Raw genomic sequence first — 26,105 nt, 5'->3', positions numbered from 1 at the left:
ATCTTATTCCTAAAACACTTACCACTAATATGCAGTTTTGGAGGTGATAACTGAATGGGCCAGCAGTTTTAGAAAATTATCCATTTTATTTTATGTTTCCACCAATGTTTATTGTATTATCATTTTTTTTTTCTCTTAAGGAAACGCTAGCCCTTGACTACTTTAAGGACTATTCTGTTAACTACTTTGTCCTATGAAGCACAAAAGGAAGGCTCTGGTATTGTGAGATAAAAGCAAGAGATCACAAGTGAAAGCTTCCAAAACTGTGGAAGCAGGTGTGTCTACTAAGACTAGTCTTCATGTTTTCCCTGAAGGATCTTAGTGGTAAGATTATCCTAGACGGCTGGCTTACAGAGGAAATAAGGTCAGCTTAGAAGTTTAGTGCTGTTGGGAAACAGTGATTTTGATAGAAATGTACATTTATCATTGTTCTTCTTTCTTTTTTTACTTGTAAGCAGACACATACCAGGCTTAAAAAGTTTAAGCATGACAGCTCACGCTGAGGTTTAAATGATCCCTGCAGTTTATTAAGTTTACCATGTCTTTGAGCAAATTTGGAAATTAAACTTCAGAAAGTCTGGGTGAAAACGTGTATCTATACAGTTGTGAAAAAGAGAGATTTCATAAGAGACTATGCAGTCCTATGAAAAGCTAAGGACACCTCCTGATTCAGTAGTTTGTAGAACCACTTTTGGCAGCAATGACTTGTTTTCTTAATCACTTTGTTGGTCTTTTGGATTTTTGGCCCACTCTTCACAGCATTACTGCAGTTCATGGAGGCTTGTGGGCATTCATTCATGCACAGCATTTCAGCTGGGTCAAAGTGTGGACTTTGGACTGGGCCTTTGTGACAGATGTGGGCCAAACATCTCCACTTTGGTTTCAGAAGTCTTGTGGTTTATTTAGATTGTGTTAATACACACCTGGATGCTCCAGATCAGCAAATTGCCCAAACTTCTGCTTTTATAGAGGTGGTCACACTTGCTGATGATCAGTTAATAAAGTGCATTTGATTAGCAGCTATTTGCCACCTGAACTTTGTGTGGTTAGCTTTAACAATGGGATAGTGTATAACTTTAAAAAATGGAGAAAAAAAAATTTCCTCTCTGTCTCTCTCTTTTACTCAATTTCTATCTCAGCGATCGTGTTCCTTGTCTTACTTTGAAACAGGTGTTGAGCTGAGTTTCAAGACTCGGTCACCAGATGGGCTGCTACTCTGCACCTTCTCTCCGGAGAATCAGGAAGAATTTTTGGCTGTTCAGATGAAAAACGGACGTCCCTACTTTTGTTTGACCCACAGGTAGGTAATTTTTTCTTTCTTTCATTTTTTAAAAAAGCATCTGTGTGCAATTTAAACATGCACATCTGCAGGTATTGTGTTGTTGGTTACAGTTCTGCATTCTACAGTACATTTTAACATTTTTTTGTGTACTGCTGTATTTATCATTTATTGCACTTTGGTTTACTATTCTTTTTTTTTTTTTCATTTGATTCTACTCCTTATGCTTACTGACTTTACTCACCTGTGTTTTTCTTTTCTTCTGTATTGCTCTCTCTCCCCAAGTCTCTCCCATTTTCTCTCCCACTCTCTCATCTAATAAATGTGATCTCTAGCCCCTCATTGGTTTCTGTCAGGGAGGCAGGGAAAGGGGAAAAACTTTGAAAGTGTGTCAACGTTTGAATTGGACTGCAATTAACTCATTCCCTGCAGTCACCATGCGCGAATACCAATTGCAAGCTAATTAAGCTTTGCACCCTTGCACACACACTCATACACATACACACAGCCACACAGGCTGACTTTCCTTATCCATCCATACAGACACATGTAGAAGGGTTAAAGAGTCAACGACTTAGATGATGAAAGTGATGATGGGAGATGATTACACATACTTCCATCAGGCCACCAACTAATTACACACTCAAATAAACATGCACATACACACTTTCGTTCCTCATTAGTATCACTGTGCTATACTTTATCAAAAACTCTTCATCAGAATGTTACTATGGGATATATCTATGCGTGCAGGGGGGTGTATGTCACTGAACGGCTCGTTGACTATCAGTGTTGGCAAGTGTGTCTCTAGTTATGTTGCTAGAATTGTGATGGAGTGTATGTGTGTCTTCTCCAACTGGGTTGATTCCTTTGTTTAGGCTAGTTTGGGGTAATTAACAGTAGGAGTGGAGTCATGGTTTATTAGTGTTCCCCTAGATACATATAGCTGGGCCCATTACTTCTCCCTATTAGCCTGTTGAGTTACCCTAATGGGATTACCAGTGCAGGGGGGAGGGGGTAATTTAGCATGACACAGGCAGGTGATATGCTCATAAATAAGTGCACATGTGAACTGCCACACGCTTACATCGCAGCACAAGAACATTCAAAAAAGCATTCACTCAAAATGTAAAAGAGGCAGTTTACACTTTATTGATGCCGGCGAGTTGCCATTAATGTGCCACCAACTAGCTGTAAATGCACAAGTGCATTTATGCATGGACCTATGGTGTCTGTCACAAGCTATACTGCCGTACATGTAGAATTTCACTGACTATAGCTCATTGTCTGTTATAACTCATTTAAAGACAAGAGGCATTACCTCACAATGGTCATGAAAATATTATTTAAATTTTTATACTTTACTACTGATTATTGTTTAGTTCAGGATACCAGCTGGCAGCCAGTTGAGTCAAGTCCCCTCGAGTTGAGACTCATTTAGACTGATGGCAACATGTTGGCAGCGTTTACATTTGAGTCTACCTTTGGTGGCTTTTTGGCCACATCTGCCTTGTCCATGACTACACAACACACTAAACACATTAAACTACACACTAACGATACTCTCCAAACACACTAAAATCTCTCAGATCTCTCTAATTTCAAAACTCACTATCAATATCGCTGTCTGTCTTTTGTCCCCTCACTCCCACAACTTTCACCTGTTCCTCAGCAACCAAATGCCACGCGTTGCTTTGTAAGTTTTTGATTGGTTGATGTGGTGCATTCCACCAGTAGGAAAGGGAATGTCATGATTTTGTTTGTTTGATTTTGTAGTTTTTGCTGTTTTTGTTTTGTTTTCTTTGCTCGCAAGCACTTAAGTTTCTGCTGGCGAAATCACGTTGTTAGTATTTCTTTCCGCACCAAACTCACATCACACGTGAGAACAATATACACGAAATAACTCTGGTTTTACTTGTTGTAGCAACACAATTTTAAAACTGGTGTGTAGTTTGAAGTCTGCACTTTCGCCACAAGTTGAAACTGAGACTCATCAAAGCTGCGTCCTGCTGCTACGTCATCTTAAATCGACAATGTCATCTGGATAGATTAGATAGAAAATGATAGGGATTTTTTTTTTTTTTTTTTTTTTTAATCAGTAGATCTAGGGGTCACTGGACATCTTTTGTGCAAATTCAGTATGAATCGGACTGGTAGTTTTGCTGTAATATTTTTAACAAACAAACACACCGACAAGCATACAAAAAAAAAAGTCCCATTCCCCCCTCCAGGGGCAGGGTAACGGTTCTTTTTGGAACACTGAATTTTAGCTTGTGAATTTTCCAGTACCAACCACATTGCAAACGAGTCTCACAAACTTGCAACCAAACATTGTTATTTTACAGCAACAACTGGACTTTGTCTGGGTAGGTGTCTCTCAAACTGAAGTGTGTAAGTTTAGAGCGGTATGGCACAAGGCCCCACAAGGCATCTCTGAGGTGCAGCACATCCAGATAAACCCTGTTTAGATCAGGTGGTGACTAAAGGCAAAAAGATTGACAGTGACTTGTCTTCAGGTCAAGCTTTATTCTCCCCACATGCACCTTCCTTAGTGCTGAGCTAAAGAGACTGAATGGCTCGGTTTGCTTGTGCTGACAGCAAATGACCATCAGACTTTTGAGATGACAAATTTGTGTGAGCCTTTCTTTGACCATTTGTCCCATCTGTTTTTGGGAAAAAAAAGAGCTTAAATGCCAGTTCTAGTGTATAAAGAAGTGACTGACATAAGGACACAGAGAAATTTGAAGCACAGATCTAAATGTCATCTGATGTAGAAGTGACAAACCACTTATCCTTAGTCGCCTCCTTCTCTGTGTTGAGGGATGGCCTTCACACATGTACACACACCCCATACATGTTTTTTCATTCTGTCGGTCTCTTACATGCATTCAGAATACACACATCCAAACTTCATCCTTATATTCAGTTGGGGACTGCCAGGTATTTGTGGGAAAGCCACAGGGGCACCACTCTGTATAAGTGCTTTATATTAGGTGTGTGTGTGTTGACGTCTACTATCACATACTATATATTAAAGAGATTGGGCATTGGAGCATCCAACACTGGATACCCACAAATCATTCGAGTACTGTACCTGTCAAAGGATGACACCACCTGACCAGTGGCGCTTTGGTTCATCCAGCTATTTGCTTTTAACACACATTTTATCTTTACCTGATACTATATGTTGTTTCACAACAATAGCAGTTTCTAGAAGAGTTGTGATTCCACTACCACTTTTCCTCGGGTGGGTGATTGTTACAGGTATGCTTGTGAGTGTGTGCGTTTGTGAGAAGGAAAAAAGCAAAGAAGTAAATAGACACCCCCCCCCCCTCCCCCCCATTGTCTTGTTAAGTAGAGCTGTCTAGCAAAGATAGTAAAGATGTCAGAGGCTGATATACTTTGGCATTCATACATTTATTGATCTCATCATTAAATCTCCATCACCACATGCGTTTGTGTATATGTGTGCATGTACCTGTTACTTTTGTTTTACTGCATTACTCTTTGGCTGCTTGCTAAAAGCTGATCACAACAATGATGTCATACTTAATAGGTAGCAAAAAGCCCTGTAACAACACTTTGATGGTTATATGTGCATGTTTGTGTCCTTTTGAAGACGATGTGTGTCTCTGTGTGATTTGTATCACCGATCATCTGAAGAGCTTGAAAAAAGGTTATTGAACTTTAAGTTTTTGAAGATGTTTCCCCTCTCAACCAAGAGGCTTCTTCTGTTCTAAACCTAAAAGGTGGAGAGTCATGGGTATTTAAACCCTAGTGGGGATTGTCCCCTTTGGAGGTAGTCGTTGACCCACTATTATTCATAACATGAGCCAAGATGTAAAAAAAAAAAAGGCGTAGGCCATTACCATCAGAGGTTTCAGGTGAAACCACTGTGAGACCTTGCCGCAGCCTACCAAGTGGCCTATTGAGGTCACCTGAAGTAAGGTGTGAGTGAGGGTTAAGCAGTCTTGAGATCCATTCCCAGATGCCTTAACTTTCCACCTTTTGGGTTTAAAATTTACACCTTCAACATGTTTGATTGCAGTGTGATTTAAAAACTGGTGTCTTTTGAGCCTGAGGTCAAAGGTTTCTTTAACTGATTAGTCAAACATATTTACCTATGGTCAGAGTCTGGAAAGAAGTCAAACTGATGTTTTCACACCATCAGTTCATGTGCTTAAATTTTTGCTTGTATGATGGGTTTATGTGTGCTTCTGCTGTGTGTGTATGTGTGTAGGGCTCAGCGGTGGCTGTGAGCGTACAGGGTGATGGAGGGCGCCGCTACAATGATGGACAATGGCATAGTGTTAGAGCAACAAGGCAAGGGGCCGTGGGAACAATCGTTGTAAACGATCAATACAGAGGTAACTCTCCTTGTATTCATACTGACCATTGTGTTTATCTGCTCTGTGTGCATGTGTATAAGTGTATGCCAGTATAATATGCTCATCTACACATCCAAGGATATACACATATTTTTGGATGTGAATGTGAGAATACGTTGATTGTCTGTGTCTTTCTATGTATATGTAAATCCCCCCATTCTGACTTGGAAATATTATCCAGGTTAATTCCAGCCACTCTGTGTGTGATGGGAAAAATTCTTCACTGTATGTTTTTTTTTTTTTATTCATTTACCCTTTAACAGTGACAATCACCGCCTTCACACCCAATATAGGGTTATTACGGTAATTGTTGCCGGAAGTCTGCGAATGGCGGGACAGTTGAAGTACATTCTGTTGCCAGCGACAGGTTCGGTATTAAGGGGTTAAACCATTTAACACTGACCTATGAATCATTCAAGTATAGAAAACACAACTAACTTAAGGAGTGAAACAGTGTTGTGTTTACAGATAACAATTTAGCGAAGAAACAATTTTAAATTGTATCTTTAGGTACTTTGTAACTAGCAGCCTGTCGAAAAAACACATTTGTTTACATTTCTTTAGTTGAGTCTATGAAAAATGTATTTTTGCACCAACAAGATGATTCCCAAAGAATACAGTTTACAGTGCAGTTTCTCCTTAAAAATTGGAGGAAATTGGAGGACAGAAGAAGTAGCTCACCTAAAAAACTATCTACAGCAGAGAAGCAGTATCTGAAAGTCATGTCCTTAAGAATTAAGAAAAAAATCCACCAAAGACCTGACACAGGACCTGAGAGATCCATGTGGCCCTTTAGTTCATCCATCTACTGTTCACTGAAGCCACACCAGAAATGGTCTCAGTGGATGGGTGGCTGTCGAGAAGCCATTCTTAAGGAAGGGAAACAGGGAGAAAAGGCTGCGGTATGCCAAATCACACAAGAGCTGGGGTGAATGGAATGATGAGTTTAAATTAGAAATTTTTGGTTCAAATTTTTTGTCAGTATGTACAAAGGAGAACTGGAAAGAGGTAGAAGAGTACCTACAGCCATCTCTAAACCACGGAGATGTCACTGTCGTTTGTTGGAGCTGCATTTCAGCCAGTGCTGTTGGGGTTCTTGACAAAATCGATTGACTTATGGACACTGAAATGTGCCATCAGATTTTGAGCCACCATGCAATATCATCTGGAAATAATCTGATTGGCAACAGGTTCATTTTTCATTATGACAGTGATCCCAAACACACTGCCAGTGCAGTAAAGGCACACCTGGTTAGAAAAACAAACAATGGAACACGGATTGGAAAAATGGAGTTGCCTTCCAAGAGCCCGGATGTCAACATTATTGACGCAATGTGGGATCATCTTGACAGAGAATGGCACAAATAGCAGCCAACATCCAAAGAGCCTTGAATTATGAATCCCAGAGACCTAATTATGAAGACTACTTGAAGAAATTACAAGAAAGCTGCACAAGAGAGTTTAAGCTAAAGCTTGTTAGAATTGTTCAAATTCTATTTTTTCCATTTTTTTCTTATATATTTTACTTCTACTTGTATGTTTACGCGTTTCAGTAAATTGCTACACCTTTTTTCCATTTTTAAAACAACACAAAAAAGAGGTGTGGCTCATAACTTTTGAATAGCACTGTACATTTTCTTTCCATATTTTTCATACGTACCCCATATATTTTTGTTCCCCAAATGTTTCATTGTAATATTATTTTTTTATTCTCCACCTTATTTCTCACTTTTACTTCCTATGTCGACCACCACCAGGAAGTGCATCAGCTTTAAGTGGTAGCACAATGATTGGTGAGAACATGGGGGTGTTCATTGGAGGGCTGCCAGAAAATTTTATTCTACTAAGAGAGGATTCAGGTGGGTTTTTCACTCAATTTTTATTTCTAATTAGATTTTCAAATTTTTGTTGGTCTGAACTTGGTGTGTTTCTTGTTTGTTTTGTTTTGTTTTTTCCCTAGTTTATATACTTTATCCATTCTTCAAGAAGTACTTTTTAAACTCTTCAGTGGGGCCAGGGGATTGTATACATCATGTTTTCTATCTGATGTATAATTTAGGAAGATATACTATAAGGTGACTAGGAGTTTCTATATTTTGATACAGGGTTCAGACTCACTACTTGTCATCAAATATGTCATCATATTCAGGTGCAAATACTGTCTCTTTCATCCTGGTAATAATCCCTAATTTGACCTCGTCACTCGAAAACTTGAATAATAGATTGGAAGTGCCAAGCAAAAAAAAAACAGAAAAAAAAACTAAAACTATAATATTACATCTAAGTTTTTGTTTTTGTTTGTCTCACCAGGAGATGCTAAGATTGTGCGAAAGGGCTTCTCTGGTTGCCTCAGAGATGTGAGTTTTAAGATGACTGACAGCCCCTCAGAGGAATGGAAAATTCTTGACTGGACAAAAGACACAAATAAAGTTGCAGTGTATGAAAGCTGGGAGGGATGTCCTCTTCAAACTGTGGATGGAGCTCATTTTCTGGGTCATGGTAGGATCTTAACATGCGATTACTACAATATTGTGACACAATACTGTTACAGAAGCATCATAAGATGCAGCAGGGTGTTAGAACTGCACTGTGCATGGAAAGCTCGGTTCTGTGCAAAGCTGTATTCAGATGCAACTTTAAACTCTTTTTAGTGCCCCTAATACACTGTCAACTCAGTATATCTTAATAAGATGCCTGCTGCTGATGTTGGTGGTAATGAGTTTGTTTCATGTTGATAAATATGATGATAAGTTAATTGGCCTCTGTGTGAAAGATCAGGTTCATTAGTGTACATTTCCTCCATTACTGCTGTCTAAAAAGGCCTGCTCATACAGTCTTTTGTCTGTCACTTATGAATAGATGACAAGGCATTTTAAATTTTAAACACCTTACGCAGTTTAAATTTGACTCATGTTGTTCATTTCCTCCTGGTTTCAGGTTACTTGGAACTAGACTCAGGTGTATTCACTGGAGGACAAGTCTTTGACATTTCTATGGATTTTAGGACGGACCAACTCAATGCACTTTTGCTCTTCATATACAACACACAAACTGAAGACTTTATGCTGGTAAAAGCAGAAACATGTTTCAAATTATTGCATTAATATTGAAAACACTCAAATGAAACTAATAGAAGACATTAACTCGTAATATTTTGTTTACTGGTTTATATTTTTTTTAGGTGGAGCTGGAAGCTGGTCTCTTGTCCTTCATTCTTTCCCATGAAGGTCATGTGATTGAACTCAGCATGTGGGTGGGGCTTAGCTACTGCGATGGAGACTGGAAACAATTGTTATTGGCAAAACGTGGCTCGCTCATCTCAGCTACAGTCAATGACTGGGCAGAGGAAGCAAGGGGAATGGGAGGAGCAGTAACGCTGAGAGTTGATTCACCATTATATTTGGGGGGCGTTCCACCAGAGCTCATACATTCTGCTCTAGACAACCGAAGTCACAAACATGGTGAGATATATATATATATATATATATATATATATATATATATATATATATATATATATATATATATATATATATATATATATATATATATATATATATATATATATATAAAATATACATAAAGTATACACTGAAATAGTATTTGCATGTCCTTCAATAAAAACAGCAGGTGCCAAACCAAGAAAAGTGTTTCATTTAGCTCTGACTTGTGTAGTTTTCATAGGCTGTGCAGCCCTGCTTGTTTCCACAATATTATATACACTTCCCTGAATATTATCAAGCATAGTGTTTACATGTTTATGTGCTCCTCTTTTTTTGACTATCTTTTGAGTTGTACAAGTAGCAGTATGTTTATTTGCAGTTGTAACTTGCCTGCTTTTCTGCCGAGCAAAAGAATGATTGAATTAATTACCTTTGAGTCATAGTAATCATAGTATTTGCTAATGTTGGACTAAAATTTAAGAGCATTGTAAATTCTGCTTCAGGAAACCTGTGGCATAATTATATCTGTCAGGAAATTCCATATTCCATTTAAAAAATGTGAAATGCAATTTCAGTCATATACTTGTTCTACTATTTCTTGCACTCTCTTTTTCCTCCCCATTTCTTTTCCTTCCCTTTCACAGGCCTAGGAGGGTGTATAAAGGATCTTACCATACGAAGTGATAAAAGAAACCCTCCCATCAGCCAAAGCATTAATCTCTCTGTTGCCTCACGCCGTTCTATTAGAGTCTACTTAGATGGCTGTCCTACCAGTGAAAGTCGGTACAACTGCAGAGGAAATGATTCAGTCCTGGTGTACAGTGGGAAAAAGACACAAGCCACAGATTATAGTCTACAGCCTTTCACTGGTAACGTTGCATAGTATACATTTACCATAATATCAGAAATTTGGTGCAATGTCAGCACTAACAGTTTTTGGACATCAGCCTTCGGTGATTGTGTTTAACAATAAGAAACTTGGTTATGTGAGTCGGATATTTTGATATTGAGGGTTCTGATGGGTTTGCCACAATGTTTTCATCCTAAGGTTTTTTCTGTTTTTGTTTTTTTGTCTCTGGATAGTTGCCTGCTACATGAAGACCTATTTTTATGACTGTGAGGCAAATCTTACAGCTATACCATGCTAGCAGCTCACTCTAATTAGTAGTAATTGCCGTTTTACATTATCATGTTCGCTGATTAAAGCTTACACTGGGGATATTATTATGCAGCGACATTTTATAACTGACACAGAGATGAATACAAGCTAACCATCCAAGAAGTTGAAATAGATGTTACAGCTGGAAATTACATCACATTAGTTTTACGATGTTTTAAGATGTTATATTTTTAGTGCACATTTTGCCTTAATTTAAAAAATCTGTATCTCCTCTGTCTCCTCTTTTGCATCCCTAACCTCTTCTCCTATGTATAAACACACACACAAACATCTATATATTTTAAGAGTACTTGTACAGGTTTGTGGCCTTGGCTGCAGGAGGTTGGGCAGCAGGACCTTGGCAAAGAGGACGCAGTCAAGGCAAAGGTAAAATGTCACTGCTTTCATTTGCAGTAGCTGGTGTGTGTGTCTGCTTATTATTATGCTGATATGTCTGCAGATGTTAGCAACAGAACACAACACCCCACTTTTACACGTGCAGGTAGAACATAACCAGAGTCCTTTGTACACAGAATCTACTCTGTCTATATTTCTCTTTCTTTCTTTCTGACATGTTACACTTAATTTGAAGTTAACTGGATGTGTTGTGTCTTGGAATTGTATTCCATTTACAAAGTTACTAACAAAATATTAAAATTCTCCCTGATCGTCTGAAACAGAAGCTTAATTTACTAATTGATTTTCAGGTTCAGCAAGCAGGATATTATTATATATTCACTTTGTTTAACTTTGCCCAGTAGAGAATATCTTTGATCTTAAGAGATGTTGGATGTAAAACCACTGCTATGTTGTACAGTATGTGAGTGATCCAAAGCCAGTGAGTGATATTACATGTGCCTGATGGTATGAGAGATTGATAAGGCCTCTATAAAGGGCATCACAGTAAAAGGCTGTTAACCCAGAATGGCCTGTGTGGTCCCTTGTGTAATATAAAGCTGCTCGTTAGTAGTGAACAATACACTGGTAGGTCTCAGTACACCATGCTATGACCAGAAAGAGGAATGGAGGATCAGGAGGGAGGAAGTGCTAAAAAAACATTAAGAACTTAAGAGAAAGCTGGGGATCGGGTGCAAGGACTGAGTGGAACTGCAGGAGCAGGGAAGAGCAAAGTAAGTAAGAAGGGAAGGAATGGGAGGAGATAAAGAAATGTGTAGGGTGATAGAGTAAAGGGGAAAAGGTGAGGAAAAAGAAAGCATAAAAACGGCTAAAATACAGAGTGACGGTGAGACTAGAAGTGAAACAAGAACTTAATAACACAAAATAACCAAAAGTTACTTATAAATATATAAAGTAAAGCAGACTTCAATTAGTGATATAAAGAAGATATATTGAACATACATTTTCACGCATTAAAGAATGTGTGAACCTTATGATATAGCTATAATGTCCTTTTTTTTTTTTTGTCCATTGTTTTAAGAGTTTGCACCAACAAGCCAGTTATTAGTTATTAGTTTATTAACTACTGGGTTAGATCCCAGACAAGTGAAGGTAGGGACAGATGTAAAGGAAGATGAAAGGATGACTGGTGACAGAAAATGAAGGTGATTGTGATGCAGAGGAGGAGGGAAGTGCGACAGGAGTTGGACCACCTGAGCTGCTGAGGGTATCAGAGAGAGAAATAAGGGGAGTGTTACAGAGAAAGAGGGAGGCTGATTGCTATGAAATATAGCCCAGAATGAATGGCTGGCTGTATTAAATCAGCGCTGAAAAAGTTACTACTCTCATAAATACTATTTATGCTAATGGCGAGGTATGATTTACTGGGCCTATTAAAACACAGAGAGATGGGGAATGCTTTTTCTTTATTTTTATGTCCTCCCAACCTGTTGTTTTGCTTTTCATGTATATTTTCCTGTTTTGATTGTATTTCATAGATTTATTTTGACATTCATTTGCCCTGATCTAATTCCTGCATTTTATTTTTCTTTCTGTTATTTTTTGCAATGTATTTTGCTCAGTTTGATAGTTGTATTTGTATCTTTTGCTACCTGTATATACAGTATGTTTGTGTTTTTTTTAAATTTTCTGTCTTTATTCACAGTTTTGTTCCCTTCACAGTCTCATTTTGTATCTTTCTCCCTTTTGGACTCTTTAGTACCTACAGCTGTGCCACGTCCAATAAAGGTTCAGAGCTTTACCGGCTCCAGTGCCAAGGTGAGCTGGGTGCCACCCACTGGTGACATCTGGGGACTGATTGACAGATATGAATTAAAGGCCCACAATAAAGACTACCCAGAACTACCACCTATCAAATCCACATACCTGGCTAACGGAAACTTCACAGGTAAAAAAAAAATGCACAAAAACCATTGTAGTCATTAATATATCTACATACAAAGCCATATTTTCAGTTTATTTAAACTTTGCAGCCCCATTAAAGTCACCATACTTTTTGTAGACTACCTTTTTCCCCCATGTCGCTCTTTGTTTGTTGCATTTTTATTCTGTGCACTGCATTGCACAACTTTTTCCTGCTTGCACTTTTGTTTTAGGTGCTAAACTGCATTAAAGTTTTGGAGCACTTACACTTAACAATACATTTTATTAGGAAAAGGAAAGTTCCTGAAAAACAAACAAAAGAAAACTGCGAACAGCAATAAACATCATGTTACATATAGATAAATTTAACTTTAGTTCTGTTTCCCTTATTGCAGCTGATATCTTTCACATGTTAGCCTTTACTAAAAACACATAATGTCTTTTTCACTTACTTTCCAGCTGTATTTCATACAAATATACTAGTGCATGTACTCACTGTCCCAGTCAACCCTGTTAATGTCTGCTTGGCAAATCCCCAGGTTTAGGAGACTGTCTCCATTTGGAATAAGACACTCAGGACTATCCCAATGATGTCATACCCTGGCATTGCTCCTTTTTCTCTCTCTCTCTGTAGCTGTTGCTCACTTTTCGATCTTTCCCCACTTCATCTTTTATGATGATGATGATGTCTGCGTCCGCTGCTGCTATTCGTCCCCCCTCTCATCCACTTCGCCATGTCTCTAGGCAAATATGAAGATGAGCTCTCTGTCTCAGTCTTTCTCAGTGTCTCTCTTGCTGCTTCTCATTCAGTCCCCCTCTCTTTGCCAGACATTAAGTCCACCCTGATAAGGCTTCTTCTTAATTTATGATGGCCTCGACACCTGACTGCAGAATTACACCAATGGCTAAAAAACACAGAAAAGCAAATGAGGGTGTAATGGCAGCGGAGTGGGGCCCTGGCCCTAATTGAATTAAAAGACATGGGTAACAGTAAGCGAGAGTGAGAAAGAGAGACAAGTACAGGGTGATTGGACACAACAGAGGGGAGAATTGGGAGGGGGTGGAAGAGAAGAGAGGGTGACTTAGAAAATACAGAAAGGAGTGGAGAGGGCCAAGACGGTGAGGACAAAAAAAACATCCAGAGAGAGACGGCTGAAGCTTTACAATTAGAATAGACTCCCTCTGTTTGCCAAGCACAGTAGATTTGCTTAGCAACAGCAGCACACAGATACAAGTAAAGCATTTAAATTGTGCTGCTGATGCTTGTTGATAAAGACTTCAGTAACACACCAAAGACACACTAAACGCAGATAAATGAGGTTGATTTGGCACAAAGGACTTTCAAAGGTTATGTTTACAATTTTTCTTACCTATTTTTACACTCATTCCCATACTGTACATGCACTGCAAGTATGAATTCTGACATATAGACGATTTAGCAAAATTAAGTGTGTATCCTCCAAAGTTATTCTTTTTTATATGATGTTCTCTGTCCACTTTCTTCACTGACATGTATATGCTCCTGTTAAGGTATGCTGTCAGGTCTCACTCCATCCACTCGCTACATTGTCACTGTGAGTGCCTGTATGCCTGTTGGCTGCACTGAGAGCCTTCATAATGACAATGGTGATAACAGTTTGAGCTGGAGTTTCACAACCCCAGAGGAAGGTAACCAATTAAAAAAAAAATACACACATTCATACACCTATGAACAGAACTTCAGTTTCAACCCATTACAAGTATCATAAATTTATGACTCTTTATGTACATGGACACATAGGCAAACGTCTAAATACAGTTAGACATACTCATCCTGGTTCCTGCATGAGATATTTAGCTGCTAAAAAGGTAGAAGAGGAGTGGCTGGTGCAAGAAAGGAGTATGATTAAGGTGAGTGTACAGGGAAAGACATAAAATGGTTATAAAGAAAAAAGTTGTATTACAAATTTAGGAAAATCAGAAAGCAAAGAGTAGCTTATTGCTCATCTAGTAAGTCATATAGAAATGTATATGAGGAAAGAAAATGAGGAAAAGACATATTTTTCATCACATGTTAGATGTTACTTTAATCTGTATTGGACCAACAGGCCTTGTTGGGAGATAATGTGACGGCAGAGGTCAGTACAGAGACAGCAAAAATCAATCTGAAGTTGAAGAAAAAAAACTGATTACTGTATTGATTCTCACTGAGCACAGAGTTAAGACACTGAAACATGTTAGAGAGACTGGAGAAAGAATTCATTTAAAACTCTTTCAGACACACAGAAATGCAGCACAGACACATTTTTACTCACCCGTGAGTACAGACACATTTTTCTTCACCTTATTTTAGATCAGTGAACATGAGATCATAAAATTTTCACATTTTCCTCTCTTAGTGAAAGTCTTTTGAAAAGTAATCCAAAGCCAAGTCAGTGTCTACTGTATGAAATTTATTGAATTATTTATCTGTGACATTTGATGATGCAGAATGATGACCTCTATAAAACTGAGGCTTGCCATAGGTTTTTATTTTTCAATATTAGGTAATTACACTGTTCTTGTTTCAGTGTGTGTGTGTATGTATGTATGTGTGTGTATATATATATATATATATATATATATATATATACTGCAGTTAATCAAAAATAGATTATTAAAAAAAAAGTGTGTTTCTTCCATTTACTTATGCTAACCACCATATTTGTGGTAACATACAAATGTGTTATCACTTTCTGACATATCAGCCCCTGAAGCTGTGTCTCCTCCGGCTGCGGTCTCATCCCCCCCAGCCCTCTATGTTACCTGGGAATCTCCAGCAAGGTAACACACAAAACGCAGTTTCACCTGTTCCGATCCTGTTTCACATCCAAACTGTGTGTTAAGGTTTAAATTCTGTCATAGAACCTTCACCAATGGACAGGATGCTAGTAATGAGAAAATTCTGAATTAAATCTGTCTTTTCTGTCCCACTTGCTGATATGTATTTTAGTAAATGGAATGATGATTGTAAAACAGTGACAGTATCTGGTTCTGCATTTCTTATTCTTTTTCCCACCTTAAATAAACATGCAGTGATTGAAACCAGCATAGAGTTTGGCATCAAAATAATATCTGTTATAGTGTACACAATGTAATAATATTACCCTCATCTCACTTTTTTGTTCCAATGATAGGCCCAATGGAGGCATTACAGAGTACCTCCTCTATCACAACAACCAAATGGTCTACAGAGGGAAAAACAGACAACACAACATCACTGGTAAAAAGGAGAGAGTACTTGTGTGGTTGTGTGTGCGTGCTCCAGCGTAACTGTGACTGTAGAGGGATGGGGCCTTGGAGTAAAGAGAAGGGGAACACTGAAGAAAGGCAAAATGGAGTGGAGGATTAGCATTTGAAAGCAGGAAGAGTGTCTGAGTCCTCACCAAGGGAATAGCACTTTGAAAAAGACAGCTAAACACACACACATGAAAATGAAGCAGTGGCGAAACAAAGAAAACTAAACATTAGCGCACGTGCATATACACAGTTTGCTTTGAAGGCTCTCACTAAAGAGAGCTAAATAAGGTATGAAACACATGTCACACCACTGAGAGCAGAGTGCTGCACCATGCGCCAAATAGATACACACACATTAATACCATGCATGCAGACACACAGTATGCAGAGATGTACATAAACATACATGCAATCACTTGAACAGGACAGTCATTGTATATGGCATCACTGCCCAGCAATGTGTGTCTTTCTAGGTTAATGAAGGCATGAGAGCACATATCATCCCTGCTGGGTTAATAATGCACAGTGTCTGATGTTCACAGTGATTGGAAGGATTATGGATATAGTAATTATACATTATGTGGAAGAATTGAATGTGTAACACAATGAGATTACAAAAGATGGCAAATGGAGACTAGATTTGAAACAAAGAAAGATGCTTAAAGAGAAAGAACAGTCAAGATCGAGTTTGAGGGGAGTGTTTCTGGGGAAAAAGAAGAATTCAGTGGTTGTAGGCACAATATAAGTTCTGAGTGTGTGCATTTGTGTTGCAGGTCTTGGTGTATACTCCACTCATGTGCTGATTCTGGGTGCATGCACTTTAGTGGGTTGCACCAACAGTTCACAAGTTACAGTGCTGACTTCACAGCTTCCTCCTGGGCCGCTACAAGCACCAACTCTTACCCTGCTAGACTCTCGGACTATTTTTGTAGAGTAAGTACACACTCACACAAGCATGTTAATACATGATGTTAATATGTAAGTAGATACACACAGAACTGGGATGCACTCACGTTTTTAAATAATTCAAAATGTATAAACCCTTTGTTTGTATTTTATCAGTTTTGTCTGGGCAAAACACAAGGACAGAGAGAGAGAGACTCAGTGAGAGAGAGTCAGTGACCTTCTGCAGTTGTGTTTACCATGCAGAATATTCTTCTGCGCTTGACCTTTCACCATTAGAGGGAGCTGACAAGGGAAGATAGATCTCTGCACTTTTTTTTATAATGCTCCCATTTTTGTGTATATGTGTTTGAAAGTATGTTAGCTATTAGTGTCTTGACTTAGAGTGCTATTCACTGCAGAAAAAATGCATTGCTACAGTACTCATATGCAGGCAGGCACATGCACACGTACGCGGAGTAAGAGTTTGTGGTGAAGATCATCTTGCTAAAATTTGAACTAGGATAAGCAGTGTGATAAGCGGGTAAATACTTATACTCATAGTGTGTGTATATATATATATATATATATATATATATATATATATATATATTATAGATTTGATCTAAATTACTTACAGTGATCATCTAATAGGTCTTTACCCAAAATTGTGCTCAAGGGCAAGGTCATATTTATTATTTTATAGGCAATTTTCCATTTTCACAGCATAACCTTCATGCACACTACTTACAGGTCCACCAAATTCTGGCTACTGATGTACTGAATAATATTCAATAAAACCATTTAGCAAAGTCATCAAAATAAGATTCTCAATGTAGAAAACTGTGCAGACACAAAATGGTAAAAAATCCAATAATATGATAGCTTGAAATATCACTTTACCACACATTTTGCATACTACTTGTATCCTGTGAAGTGTTGATGATGATGATCTTATTGGTCATGATCACAGAGGGAGTGGTCGTATTTCTTTCACATTAGGAAGGTGTGTTTGGGGCCCTCCTTTCACCATTAAGCTAGCATCAGAAATATGGTCAATTCTATGATGAGCTGATGGGTTCATATATTTTCAAGCTTTTTTCACACCTTTTTAAGAAAGCTGGAATATATAAATATAGTATATATCAATTATATATTTCTGCTGTTCAACAGGCAGGTCATTTATTATGGAGCAATGCTGTTGAAATGAGTGCAGAAAGTGGTGTGGCATTGTCTTGCAGAAATAAGCAAGACCTTCCTTAACTTCCCTGTCATGGCGTGGTTGGCAGCATATACATGTATTTGACTGTTCAGCATTATTTCCTGTTTTTTTTTTTGTTTGTTTGTTTTTGTTTTGTTTTTTTATAAAAATGCATTGCAAAACATTTTCTCACAAAATAATATGTTCAGGCTCTTCAGGTTTCAGGTAGAAGCTTGCTCAGGTGCACAGTTGAAAAGGAAAAAGAAATTACTTGGTGTAATTCATCGACTATCACAGTATTCCTATACAGAGCAGGGGAGTGTATCGTTTCATTTCCTGAGCCTTTTAAATGCTTTTGATCAACATATTCACTAGGTGTGGGAAGGCTGCATATTGCCTTGTTAGCACATGGGTAATAGGCAGAGGTTGAGAGATCATACCTGGTCAATACCACTCTATTGTGTCTGTGAGAAAAGGTGAGAAAACCTAAGATGGCTAGGAAAAAATGAAAAGAAAGTGGTAAAAAGAGTGAAAGATAATTTTTTGGTTGTAAAAGAAATAATGCAGAGAAGAAATGCCTTAAAGAAAATGGGATGGGTGAAGAAAAGGGTGAGAGACTGTGAGAAAGGTTGAGGAAGGCTGCTGGAAGCAAACAAAACAGTATCAGCAGATTTATATCGTGCCCTCACCAAACGCTACCTGACTCATACACATTCATACACAACCAAAGCAGACACAGGATCACAGGAACACAGACATGGTCACAAATGAACAGACAACCTGATAAAACATTCTGAAACAATTGGAAGTGAATTTATTGATGTATACATTGTGGGTTATATTCTGCGTGCATTTGTGGGTTTCAGTATGGCAAAATGTGCTCCATGAAACACCTACTGTAGCAGGAAGTACCGCAAAGGCACTTCCCATTACTTTGGTAGTCTGTCTGAATTTCTGCAAAAAGATATTGCCAATAATTCACAAAAAGTTTATGTGTGTAGGTAAGATCAAAATGAAGGACAAGTTCAAAGATGAGTGTGGTCACACAGATGTGGACTGATACAGGAAGTAGCAGGTGCAGAAAAACCTTGACAATTGGAGAGGCCATGCCCGATGTAGTGTGTGTGTGTGTGTGTGTTCGTGGTGGGGGTTGCTGTGTTTTGCGTGTGGAGAGCAAGAGGAAACATGGAAGAGAACAAAGGTGCAGAACCTTCAACCTTCATTTCAAATGCTTGCTTTTAAATTGAACATACTGAGAAACACACTACTGTACTTTCATAATGCACTTTTAAAACCATTACCACAGTGAATTATGATACAGATTATTACAATTCCCCTTTGATTTAGTTTTTCAGAAGTGGACATATATCACACTGCCAATCGACAGCATATAAATCTTATAATAAATGTGATAGATTAGCCACAGTGGCTAATTGTGTGCTAACACACACTCATCAGTCATTCAAAAAATGGCTTTTAATGGGAGGAACCAAGAAAGGAATCCATCACTTTTTAAAATGGCCTCCCTTTGCTACCATGCCAGGTGGGTTGGGCTACCTTTGGGGACTTGTAAGAACTGCAGGACAATTTATAAAGTATGTTTTAGTGCTCCTTTGTTTGTGGCTTTTTTTTACTTCATACTTCACGTTTTCAAAATCCTAGAAAAGTTATCAAATCTTGTATCAGAAGGGTTTTAATTATAAAGTGTGTGATGGTTAGTCAAAGCACTTCATTGCACCTCAATGTCTCAAAGCAGTCTTAATTCAATATATTTTACAGCGTTTGAAAAAAATTATATTAAAAAAAATATATATATAATTATATAAAAATTATATATTTTTGTTTTTTGGACAGAATTATTGTAAAGCTTGAACATCTCACCTATGCCAGCTGAACAAGACAATAAAAAATACTCCAACAACAGTACAGCACTAATTATAGAGTAATATTTTCTTCAGTCATGCTCTTCACAATTCACAGTGGCCCCTCTTTATTGACATTTTGACCTAGATAGTTGGCACGTTTTGGTTTCTTAATACCATTTCTGGTCTTTTCTTTGTCTTTCCTGGGGATGACTTTCCTGTTCTAAATATAGAAGAGGAGACACCTCAGAATGACTGTGTGTTGGTGTGTGTGCATCTGTGCATGTGTAAGGAAGCTTACCACTGCACTGTGTTTGCTTCAGCACGCAGAAAGAACCGTGGTGTTAAAGGCAGGCGCTGACTGGGCAAAAGGATTGCCACAGAAGTCCACACGCACTTACATTTCACTCCTTTTTCTCATCTTATTTTAGTTTGTAAGTCTTAATTGAAGCATTGTTCAAACCTGTGCACATGTTGTTAATATATTCATGCACTTTGGCACTGCTGTAGCTCACCTGGTTGAGCAGGCAACACATGTGACAAAGGCTACTGCGGGTGCCTGGGATCAAGTCCTCCCCAGACTGTTTCCCATGTGTCATTAAGCCCCAATCTCTCTCTGCTTTCTCATCTCCTACTATCCTGTCCAATAAAGGTAAAGAAATGTCAAAACATATATTCACACAGTTTTACAAATAGGATACTCAGTATAGGATATATACTATTATTTATAGGATATTAGGAGTAAAGGATACCAGTAAACATTCAGTAGGACTAAAGAAGTCCTTGATCTTTATGTGTAAAATCAGTGTATCAATAGGCATTAATGGGGGAAGATGGCAGTTTCTTTTTTTCACAAATCAAAATAAATGTAAAATGTTTTAATCATGATGTTCACAAAAGCCATGACTGTTTTATATTTAAAGTACCAGGTTTATGCATTACAATGAAAAAATGTCAGCCAAAGAAGTGACAGTTTTGTTTTTTGTTGTTCTGGGTTTCTTTCCATCCTTTGTTTTGTTTGAGTCTAGAGTTTGAGTTGTATTGCAAAAAGTCATGAACTTCATTAGATTTTAGCTAAACAGGAAGAAACTTGCTTTGTGAATAAATTAATAGTTTTAGTAGGAATATTAGAGTAACACCAATGTTATTTATATTCAGAAAATTAAGTGGACACTGGCTGAATTATAAATATAGTGGAATAAAAAGTGCTTATGAAATAAAAAGTACAGTAAAGTTGTTAGAAAAGTAAAAGGTTATATTTATTTTGTTTATTTTACTCTCCATTTCCAGGTGGTCGCATCCCTCTCAGATAAATGGTGTTTTGGAGTTCTATTTGATCTTCCTATCTCATGACGGTGCAGAGCCTGTGCTAGCCTATAACAGCTCCGAACTTTTTCAAGACTACACACTCCGCAGCCTAACCCCTGGAACTCTTTACACCATCACAGTGGCCGTGAGTCCATTGCTCCTTAATTTTTACTTTTGATTTGGAAATTTGCATCATCATATTCATCCGTGTGTGTGTGTGTGTGTGTGTGTGTGTGTGTGTGTGTGTGTGTGTGTGTGTGTGTGTGTGTGTGTGTGTGTGTGTGTGTGTGTGTGTGTGTGTGTGCGTACGTGCATGCACACGCCAGGCCTGTACAGGAGGTGGGTGTACTTCAAGCCCACCAAGCCAGGCTCAGACTGAGGAAAGCACCCCTGAAAATGTCCCTGCACCACTGGTCACTCCTTTGTCCCCATATGCGCTCAACGTCAGCTGGACTCCACCTGACACTCCAAATGGTGAGAGGGCACACACCTACACAAAGATAGAAATGCATTCATTTATACATAATTCAAGTGTAACATGATAAATGAAGTAGAAGAAGGATAACAATATCATGATGACAAAAACATGTGACATCAGTTTACCTGTAGAATTGATTACAGGGTGTTAGTATTTAACAAAACTCTGTCTATGACAGCCTCACAGATATAAAGGTTTGTACATGGTTCAAAGATGCTGTTCGTGTTACTGTGAAACAGGAGAACATTTCCATGTGTGTGAGGGGAATCAAATGAGTCTACAGGAGTAAAGAAGAAGAGGGAAACAGAAAGAACTAAAAAGAGAGAGCACAAAGGACTCATAAAGAAAGGAGAAAAAGACAGAGACAGGGTGAGAGAACAAACAATCTGAGATCGAGACTAATGGAGACCGAGAGGGAGAGGACAGTGCTTTACCAAGCTCCTTTAAGTGGATGAAAAGTGCTCCCTTTTGACTAAAGAGAGAACTGCAGGCTGGAAGAACGTAGGCTCACTGTGACTGCCTTTCTCTCTTAGTTTTCTCTGCTCTTCTACTCTCTCTTCTTCTCACCTTTATCTTCCTTACTTGGCCTCAGTTAAAATCTGGGGCCAAAGTCTATATTGTGTATCTAGGTTGTCCATTTAAAACTGACTTTAGAGAGTCAAAGTCATCAAAAGAAGGAGCTCCAATACAATACAGCGTAACTACATATGCTGTGTTGTTTGACTGAGAAAGAGCAAAGATTGATCATATTATATTAATATGCTTCTGTCTGAAGTACTTGGAAAACATCAACATTGTTGAAGAATGATAGAAACTTATCAAAGGGAAATAATTTATATGGACTATATTTTTTCACAATGTTTCAAAGTTCACATCTGTGTTTACCATCCCACATCCTATGAATCAGAAATCAGTGTGTGTGTATGTGCTCAGTCTAAGGACAAAATGCACATTTTTAAATTCACCTTCATGTAGAAAAGAAAAATGGTGCATCTCAGTTTTTAGGGTTTAAGGTATAACATCTATATTCCCTGTTATAAACTGCTCAAGGAACTGTGTTGCATCTCTTTTACCTTTTCCCAACATTTTTTACTGTCTATTAATTGTTTGTTTGTTTTTTTTGTTTGTTTCACTGACAATACAGATTAGTCAGTGTAACGTAATTGTTCCAGCATAAGCTGAAACGCTGTCTGTGATAAAAGCATAGAAATACCCAAGGTGCGATGTAACACATTATGAAATGTACTTACTATAAAAGATATCACATAGCAAGTAAGCAGATGTTGCCTTTGAAATGTACTCATGTGTTTTAATACAACTCTTAAAGGTAAGTAGTTCAATAGCCATGAAAATGCAGTTTAAGTAACATTATGTATAACATGGTGCAGTGAAAATGATGTATTTTTAGATCATTCCAAGGACTATATCAACAAATTGTATATCTCATGAAACCAAATTAATTAAGTGAAGAAAACGCCTTGATCCCCCCACCCATTTCACAGTCTCTTGACATACCACACACACAGCCACATATTATCAAATGTTACTGTCATCCTCATTAAAGTATGTGTAATTCCATGTATGTGTGTGTGTAGAATGTGAATCGTGTGTGTTTTACGCTTAATGCCACATGAGTGCATTTTGCACCATAAACCCTGTGATGTGTGAGCATATTAGCCTGGATAAATTACTTAAAGCTTTTCTCAGCTGATGACAGAAATTTATAACAAGGGAAACACTTAATCATGATTACCCGATTATCTTGTGCTTAAAAAGCTTTAATTTTTGCTCAGAAAAGAAGAAGAGCTCAGTACGTTTTTCTCATTGACTCCTTTATTTTATATAAATAGATGGCAACAACCACAATGATGATGGTGATGGGTTCCAGAGGACTGAGATCCTATGTTATTTTCTCTCTCTCTCATCCGGGCTCTCTCTCTTTCTCCCCCCTTCTCCCCAATTCCGCAGGGATTTGTGGGGGATAATCCTCTCGGGGATTAGGTCGGGGCAACACGCAGACAAAGAGGGGAAATAAGCCTGTTATGCATTCGCTGCTTCATTTTCCAACCTGTCTTTATTACAGCCTATACTGATATGGGCTTATTCACACACACAAGCCACATACAGATGTCCGTGCACATATGCACACACACTCACACACATGTGATTGGCCACATTAAGAGCTTCCCAGATGTAGCTTGTGTCCGTGGGGTTTTTGTGTCTTCATTTTCCTGATAGGTGTGTATATCTGTATTGAGCAATAATAAAACCCACACATGATTAAAGCAGAATAGACTCTTAGTTCTTAGTGCTGATCTTTTGAGCCCCCTGTATGCATTTTTATTAAGGAAAAGCCCATTTGGCACCTTACTGTTTCATTTTTTTATTAGGGAGATGTAATGTAATGTAATTATTGTGTGTCTGGGTATGGCTGCATGTGATTTCCAAATGTGTGTGTATCTTTTTGTGTATGTGCGGTTTGTCCATGTGCAGGTGAGGGTGTGCACACCTATTTGCACCCTTTGTATGTGTGCCTGTTCACTGTAGTACTACTGTCCTTCTTAGGGCCTTTATCCTCCTAACACATATGGTTACATTTGTCATTTCGGTGCTGTTTCTATCATTGAATCACTCTAGGACACACTGACTGACAGGTCTGGAGCCCCTAAGTCAGTTTTCATTTGCATTGTAATCCAGTGACCCAGACTGCATCCCATCATAGTAAAGCTCACTTTATGATTGTAATTCCTCCCACTGTGGATTCAGTACTGTTGCATACGAGTGACCAATGCAAACAGAGTGGAAAAAGTATGTGAAAAAGTATATTCTGAATAGTTACAGAAGAGCTAAATGCCAGAGAAACCGTGAAACAGTTGTGATAATTTGTGATCCCCTTACATCATGTTCATATTTGTGCTTTTTGTAACATCACTGTTAGTGCCAAAAGCCTTGTTCTTGGACAGAAGAGATTCAGGACAGGGAATGTGAGTAATCTATTACTTATGTGATAGGGAGTGAGAATTATGTTACAAAAAATACTAAGTCTTGTTCTCATGAAAGTTCTGACCTGACTAAAATGTCTCTACTGATGCCTTAAAACAGTTTTCTCCTGTTACTTTTATTTTTCTTCTGTATCTCATCCATGTTATAATCAGATGTGTTCTTTTGCCAGGTATTATAACTAGCTATGGTCTCTGGGTGGATGGAGTTCTCATTTTAAACACCAGTTCCTCCCAGAGGTTCTTCGTGGTGGAGGGACTCTCTCCTTGGAGCCGACATGTACTCAGACTGCAGGCCTGCACAGCACAGGGCTGTGGCAAGGGACCAATGGTCAGTGAATCACTTGTTGTTAAACACAGTGTAACAAACTGCAAGATACTTTGTCAGATAGGAATGCTTTACAAATCATTGCAGTGTTGGTGTTACTGACCCAAAACTGGCCCTAGAACTTACAGGATACTAGAGAAAGAATCCAAATACAGGATGTGGAGGCCAAAAAACATAAAGTCCGATAAGAATTACAAAACAAGAATCCAAAAGTGGACTCAAGGAACTAGAGGTAAACAAATGCAGGGCAAACAGATGAACTGACAAAGACAAAAGGAGTGTCAGGACTATATAGACACCCAGGAGACATTGGTGATGAGACAGAGCAGAAACAAAAGCAGAAACTAAACCACAGCTAGAGACATGAGAAAACAACTTCAAAGTAAAACAGGTAAGTAACTAACTAAAAGACCAGTAACTAACACTGAAACATGAACACTAAATATGATGAGACAGACAGCGCAACACAGAAGGCACAAGAGGAAAATAAGACAATAAACAAAAAAATGATGAATGCCATGAGGATAATGGCACGTATAAATCCTTTTTTCAGTTTAGTTCTCGGCCCAGCAGAGTTTCCTTTTTTTTTCAACATGAACTGTAGTTTCTGCCAAAAGCATGCAACACATAACACATTACATTTCTTGGAACAAACACATTATCTTTGGAGCAGCAGAAGCTTAATAAAGTTGTGCACTGGGTGAATTATGTAACACTTAGTGAAAAACAATTATTTTCATGAATTTCATTAGTACTGTAACTAATACACACCATAGGTACACATGTGGGAATGCCTTCTCGCACGCTTGTCTGTGTGCGTGTGTGTCATTGGGCGTCATAAAGGTGATCGATTCTCTCGGCTCAATTACGAGGGTTGGCGTGGCCACCGTGACATTTGGTAGGAAATGCCACTCCATTCTCAACGACACCTCTGACGACAGGCCATATTTTGGGGCATTTTTCCAATACAGATGCCATGTTTAGTCAAACACCAGGAGAACCGCTGACCTAGCAGAAAAAAGAGGAGAGGTGGGTGGGAAGGTGACAAAGAGTGAAACAGGATGAAGAGGCGAAGAGGAAGAGATGATAGGATGGGCAGGAAATGGAGAAGAGCGGAGTCAAGGAAGAAGGGAATTTCAGACAAAAAGAGTAAAATGATGAGGACACAGTAAATGGGCAGAGCAAAGTGAGAGATGAGGTGGAAGGGAATCAAAGGCACCAGAGGAGAGTTCGAAAGGAA

At 38.4% G+C, this 26,105-nt stretch overlaps 1 protein-coding gene across 1 annotated transcript in view; it reads left to right on the top strand.

Moving 5' to 3' along the window:
- Positions 1-26,105, top strand: part of ush2a (Usher syndrome 2A (autosomal recessive, mild)) — a 233,943-nt gene that overhangs the window by 95,821 nt on the left and 112,017 nt on the right. Inside the window, 17 exon segments of the mRNA XM_030720976.1 lie at positions 1,171-1,284; positions 1,287-1,300; positions 5,520-5,646; positions 7,425-7,526; positions 7,978-8,166; positions 8,605-8,735; positions 8,849-9,128; positions 9,755-9,979; positions 10,576-10,656; positions 12,386-12,574; positions 14,080-14,217; positions 15,276-15,351; positions 15,705-15,790; positions 16,581-16,740; positions 21,043-21,205; positions 21,387-21,534; positions 24,711-24,868. Of these exon segments, the coding sequence (XP_030576836.1) occupies positions 1,171-1,284; positions 1,287-1,300; positions 5,520-5,646; positions 7,425-7,526; positions 7,978-8,166; positions 8,605-8,735; positions 8,849-9,128; positions 9,755-9,979; positions 10,576-10,656; positions 12,386-12,574; positions 14,080-14,217; positions 15,276-15,351; positions 15,705-15,790; positions 16,581-16,740; positions 21,043-21,205; positions 21,387-21,534; positions 24,711-24,868 (2,381 nt within the window).

Source organism: Archocentrus centrarchus, chromosome 3, assembly GCF_007364275.1.
Source record: "Archocentrus centrarchus isolate MPI-CPG fArcCen1 chromosome 3, fArcCen1, whole genome shotgun sequence".
NCBI classification, from domain to species: Eukaryota; Metazoa; Chordata; class Actinopteri; order Cichliformes; family Cichlidae; genus Archocentrus; species Archocentrus centrarchus.
Note: the sequence above shows the minus strand (reverse complement) of the source record. Positions and strands in the feature narration are given on the sequence as shown.